The 18675-nt window shown below is 44.8% G+C and overlaps 1 protein-coding gene across 1 annotated transcript in view; it reads right to left on the bottom strand.

The window, feature by feature from the left end:
• Nucleotides 1–18675, bottom strand: part of syne2a (spectrin repeat containing, nuclear envelope 2a) — a gene marked incomplete at its 5' end in the record, with an annotated part of 351160 nt that overhangs the window by 198754 nt on the left and 133731 nt on the right. Inside the window, 7 exons of the mRNA XM_084314110.1 lie at nucleotides 445–565; nucleotides 3461–3843; nucleotides 5863–6066; nucleotides 7247–7348; nucleotides 8376–8543; nucleotides 9221–9388; nucleotides 15195–15345. Of these exons, the coding sequence (XP_084170236.1) occupies nucleotides 445–565; nucleotides 3461–3843; nucleotides 5863–6066; nucleotides 7247–7348; nucleotides 8376–8543; nucleotides 9221–9388; nucleotides 15195–15345 (1297 nt within the window). The remainder of the gene's footprint in view (nucleotides 1–444; nucleotides 566–3460; nucleotides 3844–5862; nucleotides 6067–7246; nucleotides 7349–8375; nucleotides 8544–9220; nucleotides 9389–15194; nucleotides 15346–18675) is intronic.

Raw genomic sequence — 18675 nt, 5'->3', positions numbered from 1 at the left:
ATTAAGCACTGATTAAACTGTAATGGCCTCCCCGTCATGCGGTATCCGGATGGGTCTGAGAGCACAGCTACAGGATGCACAGCGTTTCACAGAGTGCTCCTTAAGAGTAATAGGGCTATTTTTGTTATAGCATTTCCAGCATACCCAGTGTTTTCAAACAAACTTGGGGTATATGCCGTCTGGGGGCAAATCGATAACGGCCTCTCGGTATTGAAGCAAAGTGCACCTCTCAAACGCTGCGCCGGCCCGGTGGCGTCATGGAAACGGAGTGTTGCCATGCCAGGTAACTAACGAGGCCCGGATGCAGCCACTCAGAGACCCGGTTATATAAGTGGTGTGTTCATCACGGACGTTTCGTGTGAGTTTTTACTTTCAGTTGCTTTCAGTTTTTAGTTTGATGAGTTTTATTTTGTCTCTATTTTCCGTGTAGGGAGAGGATATTACCTGGGTAGGTAGTGACAGCGCTGCTTGGCTCCAGTGCTGCAGCTGAGCGACTGCCGCTCTCACACTGTTAGCGGTGCCGTCTACCACCCGGCGCCCCCTGCTGGCCAAGCCTGACCTGAGGCTGCAGGGAGAGAAGAGACACAGACAGACTGGGCTCAAACAGACATCACATTTACATTAACATTTTACATTTTAGTCATTTAGCTGACTCTTTTATCCAAAGCGACTTACAAGTTCTGTACGACAAGTCATCAGGAAGGGCACAACTCTATCAGCTGAGTAACAATGTTCATCAAAGTGTTGCGTGCTACAGTGTAGGTTTGTATATTAGGACAAGTGCATGACAGTAAGGTTAGTTAGTAAAAAAAATTATAAAAATTTAAAAATAATTGTAATTGAATTTTTTTCAGATAATGGTTGAAGAAGTGCGTCTTTAGTCGACAGGCGAAAGATTGGACGGGTTTCGGCTGTCCTAACTGTGGTGGGCAGTTCGTTCCACCATTGTGGGGCAAGGACCGAGAATAGGCGACTTCTCTTTGATGACCCTCCGGGAGCTCGGATAGGAGTAGGTCTGAGGCGGCCAGAAGATGCAGAGCGTAGGGGTCTTGAGGGTGTGTAGTTAGAGACCATTGACCGGAGGTAGGCGGGAGCGGTTCCCTTTGCTGCACGGTATACAATGGTTCAAGGTTCATTATGGTGTGTTTTCTTCTGTTGGATGTTACAATAGACCTCGCTGTACGTATACCTGCATATAATCCTTTTTACATACCTGTAGATACTATATCTATATCTGTACATATCTCTTACCTACTCTTACTTGTTACACTACTGGCCAGTATGACTTACTAGTACTACCATAGTGTCTTTATACCTGTATCACTGTACATATTAATACTACAACTCTGTACATACATCTGATTAACACTACACTCAGTAGTACTAATTCATATATTTTATACCCACTTTAATCACCTGTACGTTGTATATTACTGTTGCACTTTACTGTTACATGTGCACTCTGGTTGGATGCCAAACTTATTTTCGTTGTACTGTACTTGTGCTGTATGATGACAATGCATTTGAATCTAATCTAACGTGTGCCAAATAAGGGCATGGGGAAATGAATGGGTTGCGAAACTACGACTAAACTAGCTTTCTCTGTGATTCACACAAGCTCTTCACTTTGAATGAGGGCTTCTAATATAGATGTCTCTCTCTGATAAGGGCGGCTGGGCATTTAGATTTTCGAAGCAGCAATTAAAAAGAAAGAAGGGAAAACTAGCTTAGTGTCACATGCTCCAGTTCCCTCTCATAGTGGAGAAGGAACAAAATATTGCAACATCCACTCCTTAGGGCTTAGACGCTTGGCATGGCTCATAAAATATGATAGTTAATTAAACATACAATCATCCTGCAAAACATCAACTTTACATCTGACCCCAAGCACAGTATAAAGAACAGCATCAGATAGATAGATAGATAGATAGATAGATAGATAGATAGATAGATAGATAGATAGATAGATAGATAGATAGATAGATAGATAGATAGATAGATAGAGATAGTCGTACCTCTCAAGTTCTGCACCAACTGCTAAAATGACATCTGCAGGAAGCCTCTCTTGCGTGACCTTTGACCCATGTGCATTTTGCAGGTCAGAGACCCTTGCAGAAAGCTCCGTCAAGCTGGTGTCACAAGCCTGAGCAAGACAGAGAATGCACCTGATGGTTTAATGGTGTGTGTGTGTTGTGTGTGTGCGAGTGCGTGTGCGTGTGTGTGTGTGTGTGTGTGTGTGTGTGTGTGTGTGTGTGTGTGTGTGTGCGTGCACGCGCGTGCGTGCGTGTGTGTGTGTTGACAGATGGATGGATGGAAGGATATACTTCACTGGATTTAATGGGGTCCTGCATTCACTTACAGGACAATAATGAGGGAAACAATTTTACAGATTTGTCAAATCCTACGACAATTTCTCAACTAAGAGAGTTTCTTTAAGAGCCTCTAGTTCAAGATGCTCTTTCTTTAAGAGCCTCTCGTTTAAGATGCTCTTTCTTTAAGAGCACCTCTAGTTTAAGATGCTCTTTCTTTAAGAGCACCTCTAGTTTAAGATGCTCTTTCTTTAAGAGCACCTCTAGTTCAAGATGCTCTTTCTTTAAGAGCCTCTAGTTTAAGATGCTCTTTCTTTAAGAGCCTCTACTTTAAGATGCTCTTTCTTTAAGAGTCTCTCGTTTAAGATGCTCTTTCTTTAAGAGCACCTCTAGTTCAAGATGCTCTTTCTTTAAGAGCACCTCTAGTTCAAGATGCTCTTTCTTTAAGAGCACCTCTAAGATGCTCTTTCTTTAAGAGCCTCTCGTTTAAGATGCTCTTTCTTTAAGAGCACCTCTAGTTCAAGATGCTCTTTCTTTAAGAGCACCTCTAGTTTAAGATGCTCTTTCTTTAAGAGCCTCTAGTTTAAGATGCTCTTTCTTTAAGAGCACCTCTAGTTTAAGATGCTCTTTCTTTAAGAGCACCTCTAGTTCAAGATGCTCTTTCTTTAAGAGCACCTCTAGTTTAAGATGCTCTTTCTTTAAGAGCCTCTAGTTTAAGATGCTCTTTCTTTAAGAGCCTCTAGTTTAAGATGCTCTTTCTTTAAGAGCCTCTAGTTTAAGATGCTCTTTCTTTAAGAGCACCTCTAGTTTAAGATGCTCTTTCTTTAAGAGCACCTCTAGTTTAAGATGCTCTTTCTTTAAGAGCCTCTAGTTTAAGATGCTCTTTCTTTAAGAGCCTCTAGTTTAAGATGCTCTTTCTTTAAGAGCACCTCTAGTTTAAGATGCTCTTTCTTTAAGAGCACCTCTAGTTTAAGATGCTCTTTCTTTAAGAGCCTCTAGTTTAAGATGCTCTTTCTTTAAGAGCCTCTAGTTTAAGATGCTCTTTCTTTAAGAGCACCTCTAGTTTAAGATGCTCTTTCTTTAAGAGCACCTCTAGTTTAAGATGCTCTTTCTTTACTACCTGTATCGCACGCCAGCGCTGCTCGAGATGCCCGACATCAGTGAGAGCTCCGTTGTGTTCACACAGGCGTCCCACCCTCTCAGACAGCGCTCCTAACGCCGTCTGTAAACTGGAGGCCTCCTCCTCCCTCGTGCTCCGAGCGCCCCGCTCTTCTACACGTGCCAGCCGCTCTCTGAGGTGGGTCTCCAGCGCCGCCCGCTGGCAGAGGAGGGTACTGACTTGGCTGTCCCCCTCAGCCTGCTCCTCGCGCTGGGAGAGGAGTCGCCGTGTGTCGGTGAGCGTCTCCTGCAGCCGCGCAGCCTGCTCCCCCAGGCTCCGCAGGCTCTGTGGGCTGACCACGCTGGCCATCAGTCCCAGCTCCTCCATCAGCCGCGCGGCCTGCTCCTCCTGGCTCTGCAGCTCAGCACACGGACCCTGCGCACAGGAGGGAGGGGACACACGTTGCTGCACATGATCTCAAGAAGAAGGTGCTGAATGAGCTCGGTGGCCATTTTTCATGTCTGGTCATTTTTAGCATATGGTGTTATTCACCGTCAAAGAATACATTCCCTGAGATCCATAGATCATCTAGATACAGAGAACATGCAAATGGACCGTGTAGAAGTGAAGGAATCTTCCATTTATTTAGGTGTGTATTTTTAGGCGGATTTTCTGAAAATAGGGCTCTGGCTTAATGAGGTTAATGTGGGGCCATTTTAAAGTATTCCATACACACTTTATGTCAGAAAATCGACACTATATCCCTTAAAAACACACCCTCGGGAATGCCTACGTGACGTTTTGGTCCAATCCCAATTCCCTTCCCTTGGCCCAACCCCTAGTGTTGTAGTGTCCTCGACTGGGCAGGGGACCTTCAGAACAGAGCTACAAGGGGAAGGGGGTGACATCTTTACCTGGGAAATGGAACACCCCCTTGTTACATCATCAGTAGTAAAAGAATGTACAGGACTTACATATTTCTGTAGTGATATGTATATTTTGTACGTATCAGCTTGTTTGTTTTTAGCAGGGCCTAGAAACGTAACCTACAGTGTAGTTTAGCCTCTTAAGACGTGCTTCCAGTCTCGAGTTACAAGACCAAACATCCGACGAGCGTCATTTGACAAGCCATCCGGACAAGTGACCACGTCCGGTTTGGCCAGGCCCTGACCGGACCAGTCGCCTCTGATGGGCGAAAATGATTGACCACCTTTGTAGCCAATGAAATTCTGGAGCCAGGGGTGTCCCACGCGAGGGCTGATTACAACGGGAAAGACAAAGAAGAAGCCGCCGGGGACGTTTAGAGCAGCCTGACTCCACCTGACTCCAGCTTCAGGCCGTACTTTTGATTTGATTTTTTTATTTTTATTACGGATCCCCATTAGCTGGTGCCATGGCAACCAGCTAGTCTTCCTGGGGTCCACAGAATCGTACTTGAATCAGGGTTCCCCACAGACATTGCAACATGAAATTCAAGGACTTTTCCAAGCACTGTTTTTCATTTTAAAAGGGCATTTAAAACGATACAATTCACTTTTAAATGCAGTTTTTTTATAGAGAAAAAAAATCGGATCCAATATGGATTGAAACCAATGTCCGACAATTAGTTTAAATAAAAAAAAATTAAATGTCTTGATTCAGAAACTTTTTATCATGGATGAACAAAACGTTCAATGCAAATGGTTGATTTGAATTTCAAGGGCTTTTTAAGCACCTTGTTAAAACATTTGCTGTTTTCAAGGAATTCCAGGCCTTGACTTTTTTTCCCCAAAAACTTCAAGGACCTTGTGCGAACCCTGTTGGATGTGTGTGTGCAGGGTGTGATGACCTGGATGTGTGTGTGCAGGGTGTGAGGACCTGGATGTGTGTGTGCAGGGTGTGAGGACCTGGATGTGTGTGTGCAGGGTGTGAGGACCTGGATGTGTGTGTGCAGGGTGTGAGGATGTGTGTGTGCAGGGTGTGATGACCTGGATGTGTGTGTGCAGGGTGTGAGGACCTGGATGTGTGTGTGCAGGGTGTGAGGATGTGTGTGTGCAGGGTGTGATGACCTGGATGTGTGTGTGCAGGGTGTGAGGACCTGGATGTGTGTGTGCAGGGTGTGAGGACCTGGATGTGTGTGTGCAGGGTGTGAGGACCTGGATGTGTGTGCGCAGGGTGTGAGGACCTGGATGTGTGTGTGCAGGGTGTGAGGACCTGGATGTGTGTGTGCAGGGTGTGAGGACCTGGATGTGTGTGTGCAGGGTGTGAGGACCTGGATGTGTGTGCGCAGGGTGTGAGGACCTGGATGTGTGTGTGCAGGGTGTGATGACCTGGATGTGTGTGTGCAGGGTGTGATGACCTGGATGTGTGTGTGCAGGGTGTGATGACCTGGATGTGTGTGTGCAGGGTGTGATGACCTGGATGTGTGTGTGCAGGGTGTGATGACCTGGATGTGTGTGCGCAGGGTGTGAGGACCTGGATGTGTGTGCGCAGGGTGTGAGGATCTGAGGCGCTGAGCTCGGCCACGGAGCGCTGGATCTTCAGGAGGGAGACGAGGCACTCGGCCATCCTGGCGGCCACCTGTCCCTTAGCCAGCTCCAGCTGCCGGTACACGTCCTGGGCCTCGGAGAAGAGCTCCTTCACCTCCTCCATCTTCCTCCTCGTCTGGCTCCCCACCACCTGCACCGGGAGAGGAAGGGTCAAGGGAAGGTTCAAGTCAAGTCAAGTCAAGAGTTTTATTTGTCACGGCATACAAGTATACAGTGAAATGCGGGCGGTCTTGCCCGCAACGATTGTGCAATAATACAATAATAAGAATCCAAGGGATGAGAATGCGACATTTGTGCAATAATACAAGTCATAAGAGTAAAGACATATCAGGTATATGTACATGAGTTTTACAAAAGCATGGTAAGACATGCTAGGTCCTGTGATAGTGCAATACACTGTTAGCTACGGATGGGGCACTGGGTCTTATGTACACTACTATACAATCTACAGTTATATACTATGTGTCCTTATGCTAGCTTGCTATCCATCTGTTTACTATATAAGAACCACTCCTGTTCTTGTTTTTATGTTAAAGTGACTGCTAGTGTGTGAGCGTATACATTGTGTGTATTGTGTGTGTGCTCATGTGTGTGCTTGTGTGTGGAGAGTTCAGTGTTCAAGACTCTGATGGCCTGGGGGAAGAAGCTGAGCCGAAGTCTCTCTGTCCTAGTTGCTGGTGTTCGCAGGCGTTTGCCTGACCGCAGCAGCTTGAACAGGCTGTTGTTGGGGTGGTGAGGGTCTTTCATTATTCTGCAGGCTCTGGATTTGCACCTCTTGTTATATAAGACCTGCAGGGGTGGTAGTGCAATACCCGTAGTACGCTCAGCTGAGCGTACCACTCTCTGTAGGGCCTTCTTGTCGCCAACGGGAAGGGTCGCCAACGGAGGAGAGGAAGGGTCAAGGGAAGGGTTGCGGACGGAGGAGAGGAAGAGTCAAGGGAAGGGTCGTCAACGGAGGAGAGGAAGAGTCAAGGGAAGGGTCGCCAACGGAGGAGAGGAAAAGTCAAGGGAAGGGTCGTCGACGGAGGAGAGGAAGAGTCAAGGGAAGGGTCACTGTGACGCAGCAGTACTGTACCTGGAGCTCCAGGGGAGGCCCTTCACTGTGACGCAGCAGTACTGTACCTGGAGCTCCAGGGGAGGCCCTTCACTGTGAAGCAGCAGTACTGTACCTGGAGCTCCAGGGGAGGCTCTACACTGGGAAGCAGCAGTACTGTACCTGGAGCTCCAGGGGAGGCTCTACACTGTGACGCAGCAGTACTGTACCTGGAGCTCCAGGGGAGGCCCTTCACTGTGACGCAGCAGTACTGTACCTGGAGCTCCAGGGGAGGCTCTACACTGTGAAGCAGCAGCTGGATCTCAGCAGCTCTGCGGTGGAAACGCTCCATGTTGTCCTCCTGGACCTGCAGCTCCTCCTGGAGATTTTAGATATATATATTTTTTTTAAATCTTTATTTTTCGAATAAATGTAAATAAATACAAACAATATAAAAAATCAAAACAAATCATTGATCTCAAGAAATTAAATGGAAAATAAATAAATAAACAAACAAAAGCAAAACATAACTCAATTTACATGTTCGAAAAGGAGTAGGAAGAAGTATACACTTATTTAATCCTACCCCTTTTCCACTATTCAAATGAGTGTACTGATTTAAAACCTTACAAAACAAATATATATGCAAAACAAAAAACAAAAACTATATATGTAAAACATGAAAGAAATCAAATAAAAATGTAAACACCCGTGAATGTCAAGTCCCTTCCTCATCCCTGTACCTCGTGAACATCATTTCCTTATAATTCAGTTTGAATTGTCTCATATTTGGACATTGCTTTAGCACCACATTCAGACAGTTCCACAGTTTCACTCCACATATCGAGATGCAGTGTCTTCTCATGGTAGTGCGTACACTAAGAACTTTTGAATTTAGTTCTCCCCTCAGATTATAACCCCCCTCTCTATCAAAGAACAGTTCTTGAATGTTTCCTGGAAGTACCGTACATTACCTTTTGCTTTATACATTAAAAACATACTTATATTCTAGACGGTATTAACACAACAATGTATGAATGAAAAAATATAACGTTCCCACATCCTGAACGATAGATAATCGATGTTGAATGGGCCATAGTAATGTCAATATAGCAATACAATTTTAAAAGTTATAGCCCTGCAAAGAAGGTAAACATCTCCATAGACTGGGTACAATGATGGGCACAACCCCCGGCGCCCAATGTGTTAAAATGGTTGGACCTGCGAGATTTGTACTTTGTACGTTGTAGGTCTGCATTTTAAATGTAAGGAGTAAAAAGTATGTTTTTTCCCTCTGAAATATAATTGAGTAAAAGTACAAGTATACAAACCTAATAATACTAGCGTAAAGTACAAATCCCTGCTTTCTTACTCCAACCCCTCCCACCCATCAGTATTATTTTTACCTGCATAGTGTTGACCTCATCCTCAGTCTGAAGGGGCGGAGCCTGAGCAAAGGCTGCCAGCTTATTGGTGCTCCAGCTCTCCACCTCCTCCCCCAGCAGCAGTAGCCCCTCCCACAGAGACAGGCCAACACGCAGGTTCTCCAGGTGAGAGTCAGTTCTCTCTGTCACCTGCAGGGGGAGAGAGAGAGAGAGCTAGAGCTGAAACACCTGCAGGAGAGAAAGAGAGAGAGAGAGAGAGAGAGAGAGAGAGAGAGAGAGAGAGAGAGAGAGAGAGAGAGAGAGAGAGAGAGAGAGAGAGAGAGAGAGAGAGAGAGAGAGAGAGAAGAGAGAGAGCTACAGCTGAAACACCTGCTGGAAAGAGAGAGAGGTGTAAGAGTTAAATGGACTCACCTGTGTAATAGGGCTGAGCCCAAACGTCCAAACCTTAGAACCTTCGTTCATTACGTTGGCATTCGAATTCTAAATCAACATTAGAATATATTTTTTTAATAAAAAATACAAAATAAAAAATGTGTTTATTTTTTTTATATATCTTTTTTTATGTGTCTATTCATTCTGTTTTTAACCAATGGGGTTTTTCTTCACAGTTGCAGATAAAGATTAGACTACACTAATATTATAGTATTAAAACTAGTTATATTCATTAAAGAAAGTAGATTTTATACAAAAAAATACTAATTTAATCAGATTAATCCCTTTATTCAAATTGAGGATTTAGTTTGAGGATATTTATTAAAAACGAAGGTTTGAACGTCCGTTCGAAAAACCCTGATGAAGTTCGAATCCCAAAAACGTGGGTGTAACGTGAGTAACGGCATTGGAGGTGTAAGGGTTAATGGACTCACATCCAGCCAGCGGTCCATGAGGCCGTCGGCTTCTCTCTCGAACGGGACGTCTGGGGCGCTGCTGTCCTGGATCAGTCGCAGATGATGAGCCTGGAGCTGCCTGCTGATCCCCCGCAGTGCCTCCACCTCCTCCCCCACACCGCCCAGCTCCGTCTTGGTGGACGCCACCTGAGGACAATGAACGAATGAATGAAGATTATTTTTCGATCTTGTTTACAGATAAATCAAAAACACACTTGTGTTGGCCTTAAAAAAAATTAAGAAAAAAAGTCAATCACAAATGTACATATTCAAGGCAAGCTCACACACAAAATCCAAGATCAACGACCGAAAAAAGGGAATAGGCTGAAGCTTATTTTGCCTATCCTTTACAAATTCTTAAAAACGAAATATATTTTAATATTTAAAAGAAAATACTTAAAATATGCTGCAAGATAAAAAAAATTGAAAAAAACAAAAGTTTGATATTTTACTCAAAACTGTACTCCTGAATTATTTGATCCTTTAACACTTTGAATGCCCATCACGAGATAACTCGGGTTATCAGCCCGCGGGTTGAATGCCCATCACGAGAATTCAAATTTTTTTTTTTTTTATTAGCGATCTGAATTCATATTTCATCAACCGAGTCTACCGTAACCCTGCCCTGCCAGGTGCTCAGATGTGAAAAAAGCGCCCCCTATGTCTCCCAGATGGTAATGCACCATTTTGGATTGGACTCAATGAAACTGGATGAGAAAAAAAAACTCCGGAATCCACATTTTACTTCTCACGCATGTAACCGGAGCCGATCAGATTCATTCTGGACCCTCAGCACAGCGTGTAATATGTGTTTTACAGTATACATGTTGGATCAATAAAAGGATAGATTTTTGGAATGGCGATCAGGAATTGGAATAATCCATTTGGATACCATCTGATCACAGGTAAGGAATCTATTTTACCAGTCTTAGGATAATCAGACCCGTTTTCACGGAGATATAAGCTTTTCCCCTATAATGTGATATGGCTGTTTGACTGTAAGAGCGATCAGGAACTGAGAGAATCGATTTTCAGCACGCGGCACCAGCACGCACACGTACACATATACTATCGATAATCTAGCGTTTATTTGCAAACGATTCATAAATAGGCCGAAAAATGACAACGTTCTAGAATATTACAGTACAGGGCGATTATCATGGAATCTTTTTTTTTCCGTGAAAACGAGGGCTTTTCAAAATGCTATAAAACGTAAATGAACCGATAAAAAAACAATCCGCTTCGACAATGTTGACTGGAAATGAGTCATTGATAATGCGACGGGCAGATTAGACACATAGCCATAATTTAAAACATAGATTAGGCAATATTAATGCTAACATTGACGTGCATGGTGGGCATTCAAGCACTAAATGTGCGCCCCCTGCTGGGCACTGAAAGTGTTAAGGCTTTTTTAAATCTCCCCTGAGAAGTACACAACTTCAACCCATCACTAAGGCTATTCCATAATTGAACTCCCAAAATTGAAACACATCTAGCTTTTACATTAGTTCTTACTTTTTTTTTTACATGTTTTAAGAATACATAACCCTCTTAAATTATACTTTCCTTCTCTTGGTTTAAAGAGACATTGAATACAAACTGGTAGGTTTTACTCTTAGCACAAACACACACGAGATGACATACTTGAAAAGGCAGTTAAATGAAATGTACTGTAAGTTTAACTGATTAATTTAAAGAGCACATGTTATGGCCATTTCCCAGTTTCATATTTTCATTTTCGTCTCGTCTATTTAACAAAAGACTGGACTACAAACCAGGCATTCTAGCAAGAAAGACTGGACTACAAACAAAGAATTCTAGTGAGAAAGACTGGACTACAAACAAGGAATTCTAGTGAGAAAGACTGGACTACAAACAAGGCCTTCTAATGAGAAAGACTGGACTACAAACAAGGAATTCTAGTAAGAAAGACTGGAATACAAACCAGGTGCTCTAGCAAGAAAGACTGGACTACAAACAAGGCATTCTAGTGAGAAAGACTGGACTACAAACAAGGAATTCTAGCAAGAAAGACTGGACTACAAACAAGACCTTCTAGCCAGAAAGACTGGACTACAAACAAGGAATTCTAGTGAGAAAGACTGGACTACAAACCAGGTATTATAATGAGAAAGACTGGACTACAAACAAGACCTTCTAGCCAGAAAGATTGGACTACAAACAAGGCATTCTAGTGAGAAAGACTGGACTACAAACAAGGAATTCTAGCAAGAAAGACTGGACTACAAACAAGACCTTCTAGCCAGAAAGACTGGACTACAAACAAGGAATTCTAGTGAGAAAGACTGGACTACAAACCAGGCATTCTAATGAGAAAGACTGGACTACAAACCAGGCATTCTAGTGAGAAAGACTGGACTACAAACAAGGAATTCTAGCAAGAAAGACTGGACTACAAACAAGACCTTCTAGCCAGAAAGACTGGACTACAAACAAGGAATTCTAGTGAGAAAGACTGGACTACAAACCAGGCATTCTAATGAGAAAGACTGGACTACAAACCAGGCCTTCTAGTGAGAAAGACTGGACTACAAACAAGGTGTTCTAATGAGAAAGACTGGACTACAAACAAGGAATTCTAGCCAGAAAGACTGGACTACAAACCAGGCATTCTAGTGAGAAAGACTGGACTACAAACAAGGAATTCTAGTGAGAAAGACTGGACTACAAACCAGGCATTCTAGTGAGAAAGACTGGACTACAAACAAGGCCTTCTAGCCAGAAAGACTGGACTACAAACAAGGAATTCTAGTGAGAAAGACTGGACCACAAACCAGGCATTCTAGTGAGAAAGACTGGACTACAAACTAGGCATTCTAGTGAGAAAGACTGGACTACAAACTGGGCATTCTAGTGAGAAAGACTGGACTACAAACCAGGCCTTCTAGCATGAAAGACTGGACTACAAACCAGGCATTCTAGTGAGAAAGACTGGACTACAAACAGGACATTCTAGCATGAAAGACTGGACTACAAACAAGGAATTCTAGCAAGAAAGACTGGACTACAAACAAGGAATTCTAGTGAGAAAGACTGGACTACAAACCAGGCATTCTAGTGAGAAAGACTGGACTACAAACAAGGCATTCTAGTGAGTAAGACTGGACTACAAACAAGGCATTCTAGTGAGAAAGACTAAACTACAAACCAGGCATTCTAGTGAGAAAGACTGGACTACAAACTAGCCATTCTAGTGAGAAAGACTGGACTACAAACAAGGCCTTCTAGTGAGAAAGACTGGACTACAAACAAGGCCTTCTAGCAAGAAAGACTGGACTACAAACAAGGCCTTCTAGCAAGAAAGACTGGACTACAAACAAGGCCTTCTAGCCAGAAAGACTGGACTACAAACAAGGCCTTCTAGCCAGAAAGACTGGACTACAAACCAGGCATTCTAGCAAGAAAGACTGGACTACAAACCAGGCATTCTAATGAGAAAGACTGGACTACAAACAAGGCCTTCTAGCCAGAAAGACTGGACTACAAACAAGGCCTTCTAGCCAGAAAGACTGGACTACAAACCAGGCATTCTAGCGAGAAAGACTGGACTACAAACCAGGCCTTCTAGTGAGAAAGACTGGACTACAAACCAGGCCTTCTAGCCAGAAAGACTGGACTACAAACAAGGCTTCTAGTGAGAAAGACTGGACTACAAACAAGACCTTCTAGTGAGAAAGACTGGACTACAAACAAGGCCTTCTAGCCAGAAAGACTGGACTACAAACAAGGCCTTCTAGTGAGAAAGACTGGACTACAAACAAGACCTTCTAGTGAGAAAGACTGGACTACAAACAAGGCCTTCTAGCCAGAAAGACTGGACTACAAACCAGGCATTCTAGCAAGAAAGACTGGACTACAAACCAGGCATTCTAATGAGAAAGACTGGACTACAAACAAGGCCTTCTAGCCAGAAAGACTGGACTACAAACAAGGCCTTCTAGCCAGAAAGACTGGACTACAAACCAGGCATTCTAGCGAGAAAGACTGGACTACAAACCAGGCCTTCTAGTGAGAAAGACTGGACTACAAACCAGGCCTTCTAGCCAGAAAGACTGGACTACAAACAAGGCTTCTAGTGAGAAAGACTGGACTACAAACAAGACCTTCTAGTGAGAAAGACTGGACTACAAACAAGGCCTTCTAGCCAGAAAGACTGGACTACAAACAAGGCCTTCTAGTGAGAAAGACTGGACTACAAACAAGACCTTCTAGTGAGAAAGACTGGACTACAAACAAGACCTTCTAGCCAGAAAGACTGGACTACAAACAAGGCCTTCTAGTGAGAAAGACTGGACTACAAACAAGGCCTTCTAGTGAGAAAGACTGGACTACAAACAGGACATTCTAGCATGAAAGACTGGACTACAAACAAGGCCTTCTAGCATGAAAGACTGGACTACAAACAAGGCCTTCTAGTGAGAAAGACTGGACTACAAACAAGGCCTTCTAGCCAGAAAGACTGGACTACAAACAATACCTTCTAGCCAGAAAGACTGGATTACAAACCAGGCATTCTAGCAAGAAAGACTGGACTACAAACCAGGCATTCTAGTGAGAAAGACTGGACTACAAACAGGACATTCTAGCATGAAAGACTGGACTACAAACAAGGCCTTCTAGCATGAAAGACTGGACTACAAACAAGGCCTTCTAGTGAGAAAGACTGGACTACAAACAAGGCCTTCTAGCCAGAAAGACTGGACTACAAACAATACCTTCTAGCCAGAAAGACTGGATTACAAACCAGGCATTCTAGCAAGAAAGACTGGACTACAAACCAGGCATTCTAGTGAGAAAGACTGGACTACAAACAAGGCATTCTAGTGAGAAAGACTGGACTACAAACAAGGCCTTCTAGCCAGAAAGACATTCCAAGTGATCCAAGGAACAGAGAAACTGCTGGAGAACTCCCTCAGACACAGACTTTAGATTTACTAACTCTGCAGACATTCTACATGCACCTCCATCTATATAACATATTAAAGGTAAGGGGGGAAACAGAAAAAGCACAATATGACCTCTTTGAATATCTACTTACTGTATCATATTTGTAAATTAGAAACAGTAATTTTCCAGGGAGCTGTAAACGGCCGGTGCTGCTGCCAGAACTATCACTGTCAGAACTCGGGACTTGAGAACTAGAGACTCACATCACTGGACTATCTTGTATTTGTACTTTTTTATATTATATTGTATTGTATTTGTATTTATATTTTTATATTGTATCTATAGTGTATATAGATACTGGACTGTATAGGACTGTGGAGCTATGTATCCCCCACCCTCTACCCCCCCCCCCCCGTGCTGCTTTGACACCCGAATTTCCCCAAAGGGGATTGATAAAGGATCATCTTATCTTATTTTAGCTTTCTAGCTCCAAACAGTTTGTTTATTCATAGTCGTGAAAATGTGCCATTGAATCTTTTCACTTCTCTGACTCTACACAGTGGAGCTTTAACCCTTTCACTGCCACACTACCAAATGGGTAACCCTTTCACTGCGACAATACAGAAGGTTAACCCTTTCACTGTCACATGACAGCAGGTTAACCCTTTCACTACCACACTAGGGGGGGGCGACAGTGGCTCAGGAGGTAAAGCAGTCGTCTGGCAATCCGGAGGTTCCCGGTTCGATCTCCGCTCCTCCCGGGCAGCGTGTCGATGTCCTTGAGCAAGACACTTAACCCCTAATAGCTCCCGATGAGCAGGTTAGCACCTTGCATGGTCGCCTCCGCCGTCGGTGAGTGAATGGGTAAAAAATATTTTGTAACAAATTGTAAAGTGCTATATAAAAAAGCAGCCATTTACCATTTACACTACAGAAGGTTAACCCTTTACTATCACACTACAGACGGTTAACCGTCTGTAGTGTGATAGTAAAGGGTAAACCTTCTGCAGTGTGGCAGTGAAAGGGTTAAGCAGGGCAGCACCTTGGTGTGGAGGTGGCGCAGGCTGGCCTTGCCCAGGTAGGAGGCCTGGTCGCTGAGGGTGCGCTCTGCCCGCTGCAGGGTGGCGCTCAGCTTCCCCCGGACGCTCTGGTAGCTCTTCAGAAGCTCACCCAGGACACCACACTGAGACAACCTATGTCCACACATACACACACACACACAGTACATACCATACACACACACACACACCATACACATACACACACACACACACACACACCATACACACACACACACACACATACATACCATACACACACACACACACACCATACACATACACACACACACACAGACACACACACACACACACACACACACACACACACACACACACACACACACACACACACACACACACACACACACACACACACACACACACACCATACATACACACACCATACACACACAAACCATACACGCACACACACACACACCACAGACACACACACACAGACAACACACACACAGACAACACACACACAGACAACACACACACAGATTTCAGTGTATCAATAACAATGGCTAAAATACCCATAAAAAACATAATAGTAATAATAATAATAATAATAATAATAATAATAATAATAATAATAATAATTGTTGTGAAGGGCCAGATTAAACCGAATATATATATTTATTTATATATATATATTTAATTGTATTTGTATATTCTCTAATATTCCCTGATATCCCTTGTATATTCCTTGTACAATATGCATTGAATATCCATTCTAGCCTACTGAACATCCCATAATAGTCTCCATTCTACTATTGGTCGAGACCTTGGTGCCAGGCTGCCATACCCCTCAGACCCAGTTCAAACGTACCGCTCGACATGTACGAACAAGTCCTAGTTCCGCGTAGGAATTTGGCTACCGCACCACTAATGGGACTATTTGTTCATAGTGCGTATATATACTGCGCTACTAAAGTAGGACTTTCTTTTCAGTCCAGTTTCTTACCCTCCAATAGAGTCACAGACGTAAAGCCTCCCCGCGATGCCACGTGTGGGAGTAAGGCCAAGTTCGGCCTACCATCGGTATTGAGACATCGTGTATATTAATATTTGAATAGTCATATTTGGCACTATATCGTCGAGTTGGACGTAGTCTATTAAGCTAATAATAGTCTGTTAATATATAGTGCTTCGTGCGGTGAGAATACTACCGTAGTCAGTACCCCATCGTTTCGGGCAGAGAACTGGCTGCTTACCCAGGGTGGTTGACCCTATGTGAAGCTGCACCCGAGGAGCCCCAGAGCCGACGAGCGAGTGGACCTGTATACCGGATTATTCTACCGACGACAGCCCGCCTTCCCAGGCACGGATTATGCTTTGGATACTTTGATTATTCTATGGATAAAGACCCCCGACACTACCGTGTGTTGGAACCCCCCCCCCCTGGAGAGGACGCAAGGTGAGGAGACGCTCTGCAAGACGAGGTCTCTCCACATCTCTCCCCCGTGGACCGGAGAGAGCCGGCCCACAAAGAGTCCACCTGCTTTCATCTGTGGTCCAAGGATCGCCGGCGCATTGAACGGCACTACAGTGGGTTCACCTGGGATACCCTTGGCCGGACGAGGCAGCTGGATTCTACCCCCCCCCCCCCTCCTACTCCTGTCGGCTTACAAGCGACCGGATTAACCCCCTCTAGTGTATCCAGCCTATAATCATTAAAGTATCATTGCTGTTATTCCTTAACTATTCCAGGTCGTATATTTACCACCTGCGCCTTCAGAGATTGGACATTATCTATTGATATACCGACGAATACTCCTTGCCATAAAAGTGCATACTATTTCAATTCATAAATGTAATTAAGTGATTAAGTGCTTATTCTACACACCATCGCTGTGTAGGAAATAAAGACCTGTTTCTAATTCGTACATTTGTGTTGGATCCGTTTCATCTACGTGAGAGTGTTCATGATAATATATTTATGCCGTGTACTGGGTGGCCGAATATTAAGTACAAAGGTAGTGGTAGTAAGTATCATATCTAGTAATACAGTCAGGGAATTGTACCCCTCAGTTACAATTGGTCCTTCGAGCCGGAGGGTAATTAGTGTAATATTAATATAGTGTTATTAATATTGAAATGGCCTATGATGAACACTCCACGAAACGATCCTCCTAACCAACGCCCGCAGCGCGAACGACGGCTCCCTCAGTACTTAGAGGCTTACGCTGTCAGTCAACAACCTAGTCTTCTACTAACAGTAAACGCGGTAAAACTAGAAAGTAAAAGTATGTCTAACCCCAACGCCCAGACTACCCCGACCATAGAGGCCTCTACGGGCTCTAATGTAACTGACCAAGTTCACGGTGGGGACCAGTGGGAACCAGACATGACTTCACACCCCGCCAGTACTGAAGAAGTAGTCCCAGATGAGTACCGGGAGGAATACAACGCTACCGAGAGAGAACTCGGCACGGAAGAAGACGGGGAGAGCACCGTGGAGATAGAGCTCCAAGGCTCCGCAAGGAGTACCCCGAGGGAAGGCTCCCCTATACAACCGCCTTCTCCCAGCGAGGCAGAGAGGACCCTACAGCAGGCCTTCCTCATCAGCCTGAACGCCGCTGCTGAACGCGACCGACTGCAGATCCAGCAGCGAAGCGAACACGAGCAGATACGTCTAGAAATAAGACGCATTCAGATGGAAGAGAATGTGGCCCGAGAACGAGCCGGTGCTCAACGGGACGCAGCGCGCGACAGACAGCAGTCGCAACTAATAGAACAGCTGATCAGACGGACAACACCCTCTCCCTCCGCCAGAGGCTCCAGGAACTCGTCTAGACACACCTCCAGGGCGGCATCCCCTAGCCGAGTAAACAACCCTGAACTTGACCAACAGACGAGGTCTATACCCCCCACAGACCACCTCCCCCCACCGGTCCAAGCGAGACCTAGCAACCGGGAAGGAGCAGCATATCCTGTGGAGAGGCTAAACCAGAGACTACAAGCACTGGATGACCTAACTGAAGACGAAGAGGAAGAGGAGGAGAACCGCGCCCGAAGACAGCACAGTACTCTACCGGACCAGGAGGTCCGGTACAGCCCAGGCTATACTCCCGCGGAGCTGCGCTACAGACCCCCGACTCTATACACGGGTGAGCACGACGCACGACCCGCACCGAGGAACAGCACCTGGACAAGCGGGCCATGGTACACTGCCGGTACCAGCCCATACCAAGGAGCGGGAGGAGACTCGCCTAGGAGGCCTCTCCCCCAACGCTCGCCGATGTATCCACAGTCAGCGTCATACATTGGCACGCCTATGGTACCCGACTTCACCCAAGAGAACCGGGCCCAGTATACAGAACTCCGCATGTGTCTGGAGACCATGTTGGTGGATGTATTGGATGAACGCCACAAATACGCCATCCTACTGCAGCACTTAAAGGTGCCCCGCGCACATAATATAGCGCTCGCCTACGCGACTTCCACCACCCCATACAC

The sequence above is a fragment of the Notolepis coatsorum genome (assembly GCF_963971535.1).
Source record: "Notolepis coatsorum genome assembly, chromosome: 5".
Taxonomy (NCBI): domain Eukaryota; kingdom Metazoa; phylum Chordata; class Actinopteri; order Aulopiformes; family Paralepididae; genus Notolepis; species Notolepis coatsorum.
Note: the sequence above shows the minus strand (reverse complement) of the source record. Positions and strands in the feature narration are given on the sequence as shown.